At 26.8% G+C, this 14764-nt stretch overlaps 1 protein-coding gene across 3 annotated transcripts in view; it reads right to left on the bottom strand.

Annotated features, from left to right (window-relative positions):
* The window catches only part of LOC112601994 (alpha-actinin, sarcomeric), a 31870-nt gene extending 17308 nt beyond the window's left edge, over positions 1-14562 (bottom strand). For 2 of the 3 annotated variants that reach the window (XM_025349902.1, XM_025349903.1), the window contains exon 1: positions 14041-14160. In XM_025349902.1, coding sequence (XP_025205687.1) covers positions 14041-14160 — 120 coding nt within the window. Of the gene's footprint in view, positions 1-14040 lie in introns of all 3 variants that reach the window. The other variant, XM_025349904.1, reaches the window with a different exon arrangement.
* Positions 14563-14764: the final 202 nt, after the last annotated feature.

Genomic DNA, 14764 nt, shown 5'->3' with positions numbered 1-14764 from the left:
CCTGTTACTCGATTATTGTTTAAGTTCAAGGACGCAGTAATTATGACAACTGGTTTTACTACTCTTCCTTAACGGACATGTGCGTATGTGATTTACAAAAAATAGTAGGAAAGGGTGTCAGATTGTCAGAGATGAGTGTACATCATACGCGTGTCATGTGTTCAAAAGTGTAATTCGACACCGAAAAAATAATAAATATATAACACAAACAACATAATTGGATTTGTCACATGCCTCTGCAGTTAACTGCGTACCGCAACCACTTACTCCTACATATTCGCAAAAAACGACGTGCCACCGTGTTTACGCTTATTCAATAATATTATTATAACAATTTAGATTCGGATGTAAAACTTTCTCACAGCTGGAACACAAATCAAGGTTCCCAGTGACCCTTGGTTAGAGAATCCCTTAGCCTCTTCATATTTTATACCTCAAAAATATAAACATACACGCATATTGATCGTGTTTGATATTTAAGTTGACAAATCGACAACAACAATGACACTTCTACATTCTATAAATAATAGGTAATTTACTAATACATATGAGTATAGGTATATTTCTATTACATACAAAATATGATTAATGATTCCAAAACGAAATAAAAAAAAAAAACGAACGGGACGTGTAGTCGGCATAAAATAAATGGGGTTCTTCACGGGCGTGGTTAGGATTTTAGCAACAATGTTATATATTGTTACCTAACCCGCCGCGGTCATTACGAAATGTAGGTAATACAGTTAACAATCGAAGATGTATAAATTGAAAGTAAATAATCGGAATAACAAAAGTACGGCCGACTACAACCGCAACACGATAGGCCACGCATTGTTGAGTCTAAACTGAGTTAAGACAACGTGCCGGTTTCCTTAACTTTGAACCAACCACCACTACTTATAGCCCCGGAGTAGAACGATTATTATGTAGGAATGTGACCACTGGCGACCCGCCACGGAAAACGTGACGACGGCGGTTTTTTTTTCTAACAACACGTATTGTATCAAACACGGACGCCGCCAACCGCGCGTAAGTTATATCAGGTTATACAATTACAATAATAACAATAATATTGTTCACCCATGTTCCTCTCTTAACCCCGTCAACTACGAGAAGGGTATGTGCGAGCATAATAATATAAAATCCTATGAAGTGTATAAATATATACCAATTATATTACGAGTGTATAGTAATACAAAATCGACGAATATCTCAATAAAATGGTCAGAAGACGATAGTCGGTTGACCCATTTTATACAAATTCGACAATATTTATATGTTACAATACGTATAAATGTAAAAACATGTTCAACGACATAGTTTATCTTCGTTTCTATAATAACTGTTAATACGTTTTGGTACACTTAACGAATTAAGTAAAAATTAATTGTAGTATAGTTATAAACAGTGTTTATACGAAATTAATACACGGAAATAATACAATATTAAATTAAACCGTCGGACGATATCACAACATAAAGTATTTTGCCCAAAAGTATTGATCACGGTTTATTATAGATTGAACCGTAATGATATATATAAACATACATAGATACTATACAGTGTATACTGCATATATTATTTAATGATAACAGAGTTTACTATAAGAGGTTCTGTAGAAAATAGATTATAGATTCGAAACAATGATAGAAAATAATCTCGTAAATAATGTAGGACACAACTGTTTTCATTTGCCCCTGAGTTTATTCTAATGCATGACCTATACTATAGCGACAACCGATTTATTTCCCATCGTCCCGAAAATTAGCTTTCTACATTTTTAGACGAGGTAAACGTGAGCGATGTTATTTACAATAATAATTATGTATAAATGTTTGAATTACAAAAACAATAAAATGATCACTTCGAGTATATAGTACGCTTGAACATAATCATAGAACTTAGATTGTAATTTAAGTCGGATCTGTATGTACTATAAACAAAAATAAATTAAAGTAAAATACATTTATGCATAAAATTCGTTAAATATGCATTCATTATATATAATTTTTTTTGTTATTTCATCTATGAAAATTATCGAAACTTCTATTAAAATTTTAGATTAACTTAAAGATAATATAAAAACAATTTATTCACTTTAAAATATTTGATTAAATGGTTTATGAAAATTACTTTTTATAATATTTTACATAAAACTTCATTTCTTTAGTAAAAATCAATTTAATAAAAAATACAAAATAAAAATATCGTAATTTATAGTATAATAAAAAATAATCATGCATGCAATTAATTGCATTTTACATTTTTTTTTTCTATGATTTGTCTGCTAAATAAATCGTTAATATCTCTTATTCCCCTTGAACTGCATATACTCTTAGTAAAAATATGAAAATGCATACAAATCTGGTCTTTAAATTTATATAATAAATTAATCTATTTGTGATTATTAGTTGAATTCGAAAACCATTCAGCTTGTCTTACTGTAAACACGCGATGGTAATATAATTTATAATAAAAAGGTCAAACTACCGGCAGTAATTCTCGGGGAGAAAAGCGATGACAAGAGCAACAGGTAGGCGACGCAGGAGGGAGGAAAACAGCACGCGTATTATAGTCTTTCGCGCAATATTTATGCGGAACATCATGTGCTAGCGCGACGGCCCGAACAGAGGGCAGCTGGTCGGACGGCAGCGGCGGCGACGTGTCGGCCCATTTTTGGTCACCGGCCACCGAGGGGTAACATAATGCGCTGCTGCTACAAGAGCCACGGCCTGCTGTTCGTGTATAAAAGCAGCCATCGGTTGGCGTAGCGCATGCGCGTCTATTTTAAATAGTCCGCCGGTCGTCGTCACACAGAAATAAACGAGGATCTAGGCCGACTGGATCCACGGCGAAGCTATAAATATCAGCGGCGGCTGCAGGCGCCCCAATAGTTCTATATATATATATATATAATATAATATACGTGAATGCGTACGTGTGTGCTTGATGAGCACGTGTGTATGTATGTAGTGGGTAAACTGCTCTATTGCCATCTGTCCCCCGAAATCCTAAAGGGGAAATTAAATACGCACTACTTTTTTTTTTTCACAGCACCAAACTAAAAAGCCAAACGCGCACGAGTACCTAAGTTATTATTTAATAATCATTATGCCGCCCAGAATGGTGTCATATCCGAAAACAATTTTTACGAAATCGGACAATATTTATAATTGTGTACCTTATTATAATTTGTATTACGATTTAAATCAAGTAGAACGCTAAACACTAGACGGACCATCTACATCGACAAAAGTTCAAATCCTATCGAATATATTTGTATATATTATACAAATCTAATTTCAATTACAAACGTTATGTTACAATAGAAATCAATGAAGTCATATTAGTCAGAAGTACTCAAATCGTAATAAAATTAAAAACAGAATATATTGCAATTTGAACACTAGCATATTAAATTAGTTTTTATTTTCTAAATGTCAAATCAATAATAACAAAAAATAAGAGCGGATACATTATACATGAAGAATGTTGGGCACTCGTCTCACTTCATTCAATTCTTCAATGCAAAATACTTTTAGCTATTAATAATACTACAAAGTATAAATCCAATCAACTATCAATCAAATACCAAATAACTAATAAGGTTAAAAGCGAAACTTATTTTTTTAACTTTTCACATTTGAAGTGTTTATAAAAATTAATTTAATTGGTAACCGAAAAGTTTTTTTATTTTTAATCAATTTCATAAAGATTTATTTTGTTATTTGAGACAATATTCGATAATTCCAAAATAAAATAAAACTTAATTTAATTAAATTTGTATCACAAAAATACTTATATAACTTTTAAAATATTTCAACTTAAAATAGTCTACTTAAGTGTATACTCAATAAAGATAAAGAATAATTATTGTTATCTAGAATAATATTAATTGGAACAGTTACACAAATCCGTATAAATAAATTATTATCGTTCAAATTGTTCTTAAGTAAAACATAAATAACAAAATAACCGTAGTCACTTGAATCTGGTTTGATAACATTAATGAGTACCTACCAGTAAACACAACTTATTGTCAAAAATTATTTATCAAATTTACTTATTATACTATTTGTATGTAAAGATTATAAATCATTCTTTTAATAAAATAAAAATGTATATTTACAATAAAATTTTCAAAATATTTTAACTCTTTTTGAGCTATTTATAGGCATGAGACATTTTCCATTTTTGTTAGTTTTTTTCTATAAATGTTAATTACAAATAATTATTTATTGAATAGAAATGCTTAAAAATTTAGTACTAAGCTAGTTTGTTGAAAATATTTTATTTAAAAAATATCAAAAATCAATTATCACAATTTTTTTTATAAACGTTTGAAAATAAAATATTGATAAAATTTATCAAAATTGCGAAATATTGCAATTATTTTTATGTTAAAAAAAAAATTCATAAAAACTTTTCTTTTATACCTAAGTTTTTAAAATAGAATACAAAATTTCCCATAAGTAGTTTATACTGTAATCAGACATTTAAAAAATTATAAAAACAATTATTTGTTTATTAAAATAATTTAAGTTAAAATTTGGCCTTAAAACTTTTACATATATTATATATTATAAATTTTATAATACGCAATAAAATTTGTGATTTAATTCAAGTATTAGAATATATTATTATTAAAATAATTAAACATTAATGATACAATAATTGTAATTTTTTCGGAAAAAATGTTTATCAATCTACTAAAATACTAAGTAAAATAAGTGACTTTAACAGCTTTATTAAAAAAAAATATATCATGAAATATACTTAGTAATATAGGTTGACAGGCCATTTTCGCTCAGATTCGTTTTTCGTATGCAATAGTATATCGTTGAATTCAAATTTAACACACTCATAATAGTGACTTACTCTATATTTAATGTACAACAGAGCGGTACCCACGTATCTACCTTTTTTTTTAACTATTCAACTTACCTATTGTTAAGAACCCATTGTAAGAATTTGACCTTTTTGGTTAATTTGAGAAAAAAACGTTTAAGCATGGTTAAAATAAAATAAATCAAAATCATTTATATATTATTCTATAACTAACAACTTAAGTTAACTAATTAAATAATAATTATATTATTTATTCATTCATACTTTAAATGAAAACAAATTAATTTATACTTCAAAATTAAGTTTACATGAATCGATTTTCTTAATATAAAATAATTTTCATAAGAAATCAGTACTTGATGTGCTATTATAACTATAAAAGCATTTAAAATTAATGTATAACAACATTTTTATTTTGTAAATAAAATAACATGAAAATGTATACGATACCTTGAAAGTTTTTCTTTGGTAAATTTGTCAATTTATTTAATAATTATTAATTTATATTAACACTTTTTTTACAATTATTTTTAACTGTCATAATTGTTAAGGTTTTACTTTTTTAAATAACATGAAGTAACAGCTTAGATTTTTTTTTCTTATTACAAAGTAGAATATTTTTCCGGGAATTCCAATTTATCAAAATCAAATTTCAAACTAGTAGTTAATTAATATGATTTATAATTTATTAATAGGAATTAATTATTTATTAATTAACGGAAATTAATAGACAAGGGTACCTTGCAAAATGTTAATCCTCCGAATAGTGTAAAATATTTCTGTTAACATTAATAATTTTTAAGATAATGAGGTTTTTACAGGCTTACAGCTAAAAGATTCCTTGTGTATAGTAGAAAAACTATTACTCTAAGAAACTATAAAATATAATTAATTTGAACAAAAAATAAAAAGATTTACCTTTTAGTAGTAACTATCTTATTTAATACACGCAGTGGCGTATTTAGGAAAGTATCCTGGGGGTTAACCTCCTCACCATTTTTTTTCTAATTCTTTTAATTACCGAAGTATTAAAAAATATTGTTAACGTATGACAAAATATTTTAAAACTGTTTTGAAAATTGAAAAATATATTGTTTTTAATAGAAAGGTTAAATGGACTATCCATAGTATCAATCGGAAGAACTGCATTAAAAGTAATCAAGTACTAGACGAATTGACAGTAAAAAAGACGTTTACCTTTAATATAAAGAAATTTAAGTTTTTTTTTTTTTTTAATATACCTATAGAATATAACAATATACAAGTAAAAAATTAATTAAACTAAGTAAATTTTAGTGTTAAATTAGTCTTAACTTATTCAGTCAAATTGTTTATACTTTATTCCAAGCATAATTATAATTAAAAATTTAAATAACAGACTTAAAATTTTTACAAGAAATTTATGGCTTAGGTATAAAGTGTTTTATAATCAGGTTAAAAATCAGGAGAAAAAGTATTGTCAGGAGTCAAGATACCCGCCAAAAGGAAGTCCAAAATATGCCATTGAATATGTGTAACTATTCAATAGTTTATTTATAAATATAGTTATTATAATTTAAATATTAAATTTAAAATATCAAAAACTAAACTAATAAAGTTTTTAATCATAGAAAATATGTCAAGGTATCATTTATCTTAAATCAAAATTAATCTCCCAATATGACAAACATCTCATTAGGACAGACAGAAACCTTGATGAAATTATATTTTCATCTGCTCCACAGAGAACTAAATGATATAAATAATTTTATATAACTCATATGTATATTATATATAGCTTAACATTTAAAAATAGACAAAACGAACTATTCATCACATGAGTCATGCGAATGATTGAAGCTTTAATAGTAACTTTATATACTTAATAATTAAACATATTAACTTAACAAATTATTGAAAAATTGGTTACCTACATATTAAATATTTATACATTATAAATAGCAAAAATAACAAATATGTAAGTATATTTTATTTTTCTAACTATATACTACACAAAATCATTCAAACATATGTTTCGTTTATAAGTAATATTTAATTTAAGATAAGATCATCACAAATGACTTAAGTAGTTATATTTAAGGCAGTTTTCTATTTAAAAATTGTAGATATATTTTCATGAAAATAATTTTCGATAGACAGAGGTATATTTAGTATTTTATTTACAATATAAGATTAAACATTTTTATGCTGAAATTATAAAATGTGTAATAAAAAAATGACCATCTAATATTATTAATAATAGCCAATTAATTTAAAAGGTTTTTTTTTTTGATTTACACAAATAAAGGAAGTAATAATTAAAATATACAAATTGTGACCGTATATAAGCTTTAATAAATTTAATTTTCAAAACATACTTTGCAGAAAACCTTTTATAAACAAATGACAACAAAAATTCAACTGTAAGTTTAGAATAGAAACGAAAATTGAAAACATATTGTTATAGAGCAGTCTATTAACAAAAATCTGTTCAAAAATACGCTAAATCGTGATCTCAACTTGTATATTAGAAATAACTTTGTGTTACCACTATGAATATTATAATTTAAAACACAGGTCACTTTCACTCATTTTCCAAATGCGTATAACAAAATGTGCTGTACGAAGTAAAAGAATTCGTGAGAAAACGAAAGCACTCAAAAAGTATGGGTATGGGAACAGCTTTCACGATTCCCATGTTAAATGATAAAAAAAATCTCAGTTATTAAGTAAGAGTGGATGACGTTTTTAATTCTAACTGGGTAACTTTAAAAAATTAGTACCAATAATCAGTAATAGTTAACAACTGAATCTTATCTCCGTATGGGTTTCCCTCCTTCTCCGCCGACAAATAAATATTTTTGAAATCTGGGTGACAAAATAAGTTTTAGGCAACTACTAATCTCATAGATTTATGAAATCTAACTAATATCTTATAAATTCATAAATAATCATAAGTAAATTATCGTTTAAAAAATAATTTATGTTATAGGATTGAACTCATTGAGTATCTTTTATAATATTTTTAATCGCAACAGACAGTAGCCCAACAAATCTCGAATGTATTATTTTTTTTTTTTGCACCTACCAAACGATGGGCGAAACCTATAACAACAATATTATATTATATTGTTATCCCGCGAATCGGGTATGGCTGCACGACGGGCGGAACTTAATATAACAGTACTTATATATTTTTTGTACACAACCGCGCCCGCGTGAACGTGATACCTACATATTATGAATGATTACGCGATTGAAATTAATGGAAGATAAATCGTAAACGCGATAACGGAAGCAATCGGGACAAGGCACGTCGTCGACCTTTCGATATCGAAACGGCCAGCGGTTGCGTTCTGACACGATAATGACATAATAAATAAGTAATAACGCGGACTTACAAATTGCTATCGTCTTTGTTTCTACATATTATATACGATTAGGAGAGAAAAAAATCCCACTTGACAATGACGCAAGAGCGACGTAAAACAAAGCTTTCTTTAAATGTCGTTTAAGAGCTACGTGTGTCTTTACAAAAGATGTCAGACAAAAATTCAGACAATATTTTGAGTATACCACCTCTCCCTACGATCGAAAGAAATCAAAAACCGATAACTTTTTATTAGAATCTCGACGAACCAGAGATTTTAAACGTCTGATTATAATATTAGTAACAGTTTAAATTTTAAAGCGTCATCAAAATTATTTCTATAACTGCTAGAAGTTTTTAAACAATTTATTGTTATTTGAAAAATCAAAATAGGATATTTAAACACAATTTTAATTTACACATAAAAAAAAATTCCTAAAATAACCTAGAAAAGAGTCTAATAAGATTAATTTTTTTAAAAAAAATTGAAATCAGCTCACTTCAAGGAAGCAGAATTTAGCCAGTCTCTTAAACATAAATCATTAATTTATTTAATCAGGTAAAGAGTAAAGACGATAACAATAAGAAAGTATGGATGTATGATTATTGTTAAATAATACAATCAGAGTATAACATCTTTTTGAGGTAACCTACACATATAATTTGAAAAATATACATTTAATATAACATCCTTGTCCTAACCTGAGGCCCTATAATTAGGCTGATGTACACAAGCATAGCGTATATTATATTATTGTAATATAGTGAAGCACATAGGTGATCATCGCGGAGGTCCTCGACGGAAATCATCGACGATTCCGTCACGCAGAGGTTTATTATTTTCATGTCGGATTTAATAAAAAAAGAAAAATCAAACGCGCGTTCAATGTCGTCCTGTCGAGAAGGTAAGGAGGTGTGAGGGAGAGCTCCGAAATGAACCCGTTCGAGACTATCTACGCACACTGTTTCCCGTACGTATTTAGTCGTCAACGAAGCTGCAGCGTAACAACAGATAACTACTGGAGCGAAACGATAGGTAGGGTGGTGAGCGTATCGCGGAAATAAAAATGTTAAAAGACATCTCGCTGCGAATACCGTATTAATTTTGGCCTGTACTTTTTGATATACCTAATTACATTCATTTAGGAAAAATCTTTTATCTGTCTGTTTTCATCTTTGAGCAACACCGACGTGGTTTAGCAATACACAATAGCTACCAACTTTAAATATTCTAATAACAGTAAAAACGCAACCTGCTTAAAGACCTTTTTATTTTCATCTACACTAAATCACCAGAGTATATATATTACACAATGCAGATCATAGATAACCATCAATTAAATAAATATACAATGGTTATACATGCTTTAACATTTTTAAACCTAATTAAGTTAATCGTTTCAGAAAATTCATTCCAACCCATAAGTTTTATGAATATTAATGAAAAAAAGATTTGAAACAAACAAAATTAAAATCTAATAAAGTATAATAATTAAATTATTATTTCAACATATATATTATAATAAAATTATTATTACTATTATTAACTAAAATACATTAATGTCTATAAACTATAATATCAAAATGTATCCGAATTTATTTTGTTTCAATAGTTGAAGTAAGTTAAATTAATTTCACCTATACCTAGGTGATCAAAAATTATATTATTCTTTTCAACACTAAACAATTTTATATGTGTTTTGTATAATTTAATTATGGAGTACTCTATTTTCTACAGCACACTAATGGGTATATTCCGTACCCAATAACCATTCATACACAGTATACATAACATATTATACACATAAACACATATTATATTATAAAATGTATTCACGTAAAAATAGTTATTGACAATATATGATTATAACATTTTATCTATATAAAAAAAATCGTAAAGACTAGTTGAAATTATGATTGAAAAAGTTGAATAAAAATACAAAACAAGCAATGAAAACAAAACGAAAGAATCACTCATGTAAAATTATAGAAGAATTTGAAATCTGAACATAAAATATAAAACAGGATTCTTGCATTTTTAATTTAAATATCCATATTTATGTTTTCTTTATATTCGGTCACGAAATACTTAACAAATATATATTACGTACATAATACATTATATTAGATGCATTTTTAATAACCTTATCAATAGAAATACTACGCAGTAAACAATAAATCAATTAACATTAAGATTACTTAAATTAAGTTAAAAACTTAAAAAAAGTCTTTTTTACTTGAATTTTGGTACAACAACTAAAATTTAACAAAAGTAACACCACATTAGCTATAAATTTAATTTATTTAAACTCAAACACACTCTTAAAAGATTCATCTAGATATTCATAAGTGTATTTAAAAGGATTTTTTAAAGTGACATTAAATTAAAAAATTTTTAAAATTTAGAAAATATACTAACTGAGGTGTAAAAAAAATGAAAATCATTAATCTAGTTTTGACTGACATACTGGGATGATTTTCCGATTTATTGTTTAATACAACCTCTATACCATGTCATATACTTAATATAAACACGAAACGTATTAATTCTTTAAATAACTTATCAATTATCACTGATAGTAATTAGAAATTAGAATTTATCAGATTTAAAAAAAAATTTGAATAAGATACATTTTTCAAATTCCAAGTTTACATAACAGATTAACAAATCAATATAAATTATAAATTATTTATATAATGAAATAATTAATAAAAAGATAAGCACAATTATCATTTCAATATTTAATTATTTATGATAAATAAACTTGGACTAACTTGTTTTTTAATAAAAGAATGATCAGTAAGTTTGCACAATTGATTTTTAAATAAAGATACAAAAAAATATTTTTAATCAAAATAGGTACTAAAAACAATTAATTATTTTTTAACTGAAATAGAAGCTTCTATTAACATCTTCTTACTAACTTAATACAGTCTATCCACATTTTAATAAGTAGATATCAATTTTTATAATAACTAAAAAGGTAAAAAGTACAAAAAAAAATATTGCACTAGGTCAATTAATATCGATGTATTTTTAAAAAAAATACCTAATAGAATAAACAAGATGAACTTTTTAGATCAGTAAGTACATTATTAAAGGTCAAATAAATTAAATGTTGATAATTAATATATGAGAAAAATTAAATACAATACTGCATAATCTAAACACAGTTAATTTATTTACAACCTAAATCTTAGATAACCTTTAAAGTCATTAGGATAATTGCTCTAATAATAAGTAACAAATAAGAGCATCTTAGATACTAGCTATTAATATTTAATATTATATTAATAAATCGACCCAACTAAAAAAATAAAACTATATAATATGATTATTATTATTATTATTTATTGAGAATAGGATATGAATGAATTGACCTAGTGTTCTGATTTATCACATACATCATATAATGTAGTTAGACAATGAATAGAATTATGTATATGTATATAATCAACACAGGCAATATAATACCTATATGTTTAGTAGAGAAAAAAATTTAGAGGTTAGTACCGTGAAGATTGGACTGACCGTTGTAGTGGCCTCGATTTTCACGCATGAAAAAACCTTAGGAGATCGGTCACAGTTCAGTTGGCTCTATATTCAATCAGTTTAACTAAACTACATAGTAGAAACACAGAACATAGAACATAGAAACACTACTAACCATCATCTTAAACAAAAACTTAAATTAAATAAAAATGAATATACTATGTTTGGAATTAAACTATTAGATAATCCAAATTTGAATGTCTAAAAAAATCTAACAGCAAACATGTTTAATAAACTAATTTTAATAGGTTATTGATTATTTTTTAAGTATATGTTGTGAGAATTCAAATGCATGATTAATTTAGTGTTTTACTAATGTATCTTCTAGAATTAATACTCTAATAGGTAATTAAAATATCAACAAATAATATTCTTTACAGCAAAATATTTTTAAATCTTTTACAATTAAGCTATCTAGTTTCGAAAATTGAAAACAATAAATACCTATAACTACCTAAGTACTTCATATTAATTACCTAACTCATCCCAAAATAAATAAGGATAAATACTAGTAATTAACAGTCTAAAAAATGCCAAGCATTTAAAATTAAATTGCATAGGTAGGAATAGTTTTTAAAAAAGATAAGATATTATGTATACCTATTACCTAGGTACTTTCAAATAATGTTTACTACATATATCAACTATATTAATAGTTGTTAACAATAATTAAAATACAACAGACTAAAATTAATTGAATACACATTAATGAACAGATTAGTAAAGAAGTATTGGTTATAAATGTTATAATAATGTAAAACAGTTAACTTTAAAAAAGACTTTAGGTCTATTTAATTCTGGAAAAGTTGCCAACATTTCAAAACTAAATATAGGTGATGTGTAGGATTAGAACTTTTGTGAGCCAAGTTTACAATAACAAATGACAAATACCAATAAAAATTATTTTGAAAATACTTCAACCTACAAGAACATTGTTATAATGTAATAAAGGAGGTATAAAGTTTAAGTAGACCTATTTTAGTTTATAACAAGTCTAAATTTATATAAATTGGCTTATTTCATAAATCAAATACAATTTATATAACTGCTATTTAATATCTATTAACTTTAGTATATTACATACCTAACTTATTTGTAAAATTAAATTAACATATATAACTAATTAGTATTAGTAGTACATTATAAACTCAATAAAAAAATTGAAAATCAGCCAATATTTAGGTAAAGTCTTATTATTAAGGTAATACAACTTTTTTTTCTATATCTAGTCAAATCAATTAAGTTTTAACATCAAAATTAATGATGGGTTTCTCTTGAAACGACAAAATTATTGTGTGTCACAATTATAGTATCTGCTTATAATTCTAAAAGACAATTAATTTAGTTACATTTATAATCATACATAGTTTACTTAAAATAATAAGTTAAATATAAAAGTCAATATTGAATTATAAAATAAAAACCAGCGAATAGGCAAAAATATCTACAATAATAAATGACAGCATTTTGGTTAGGTTAGATTGGACTACTAGAAGTCTCTTCAATCCTATTTAAAAGGTAAGTAACCAAAAAATAATAATCTGTTTGATTGTCTGAACACAGAAGACATCAACAACATGATTAACTTCTTTAAAAAAACTGACCTGTTCAGTCAAATTTAAATGATAATAGTATCACAACACAATTTCCTACAGTAGATCTGCAAATATTATATTATTTTTAAAATTTTTAGTATTTATCTAAATGTTTAAAAGAAAAAAAATTGTAATTATTGGCCTTTGCAGCCAATGTAACTTAAGAACAATAAAAAAAAAAATAATAATCTGTTCAGTACCTATTTTTCTACTGTTTATATTTATCAATACAATAATTCAACAAGTAGATACACATTAGCTAAATATACTAATACAACTAAAATTACATACATAGAGGTCATATATATATATATATATATATATATATATATATATATTTAAATATATATAACTTGAGCTATTGAAACTCAATAAGCCATAAAAATCTGATATTGTTATCACTGTGCAAACTGTAGAAGGTAATCAAATTAAACCACGAGTCTATTTTGATGATGGGAAAATACCCGAGTCTTTGAGGATATATAATATATCTGTTATCTATTTACATTTTGTATTTTTTGTAAGGGAACTATTTCTTTTTTTTAATTCGGTTTATAAGACAAACCAACTGCAACACTGATCATTCGCATTTCGCGATAATAGGGAATCATCTTAACGCAATCAGTAAACGCCTCTTCGATTAAACCTACACTTAATTTATAGCACTCATGTCGGTGGCGAATTATAAAGTTTACCTTTTTCTGTTGTTTTTCCCACGCTGGATCCAATAGCCCTTCCCGTTCCCATTCCTCTTCCGGTTCCATGTATCCGTTACTGTAGTCGATGTCGTTCGAGTGGCTGTTCATGGTTATCATTTAGAAACAACACTACGTGTATTTTATTCCTTTTCGACGATCGTCTACGAATATGTTTGGAGTTCGATTTTCAAAGTGTTACTTCAACGGTACTATAATTGCCGGGCGGTATACCATAGAAAAATGTACCGAATTATTTAAAAATGAAAAAAAAATTTTTTTATGATTCTTTGCGACGGTAGATCGGTATTTAAAACACTGACTGTATATATTTATGTAATATACATATATATATTTATACTTTTGTGTGCGTATATTATTACTCTATATATACATGTACATGTATATAAATATATATATATATATACACACACAAGTTAAAACGATAAAAAAATCGCACTAACGACCGCCGGTTACGCGTATATACATCGAAGCGGACCGTGTTGTTTTGTTGACGCGCCGCAGATGCGTTCTCGCTCGTCCCCTGCGCCCGTCCCGCGATCATCCTGCAACCGACTCCCACTCCATGACAGCTGGACGCACGCCACGGCTTTGCTTCCACCTCCGACGACGAAAAACCCAACAACCGCAGTGTGACCACGAACCGGGTGACAACTTTTCTTTCTCACATACCTTCATAATATTCGCAAAATACTAAAAGTGC

This window comes from Melanaphis sacchari, unplaced genomic scaffold (assembly GCF_002803265.2).
Source record: "Melanaphis sacchari strain LSU unplaced genomic scaffold, SCAv2.0 Contig80_pilon_pilon, whole genome shotgun sequence".
In the NCBI taxonomy this organism is placed as follows: domain Eukaryota; kingdom Metazoa; phylum Arthropoda; class Insecta; order Hemiptera; family Aphididae; genus Melanaphis; species Melanaphis sacchari.
This window is presented reverse-complemented; position numbering and strand designations above follow the sequence as displayed.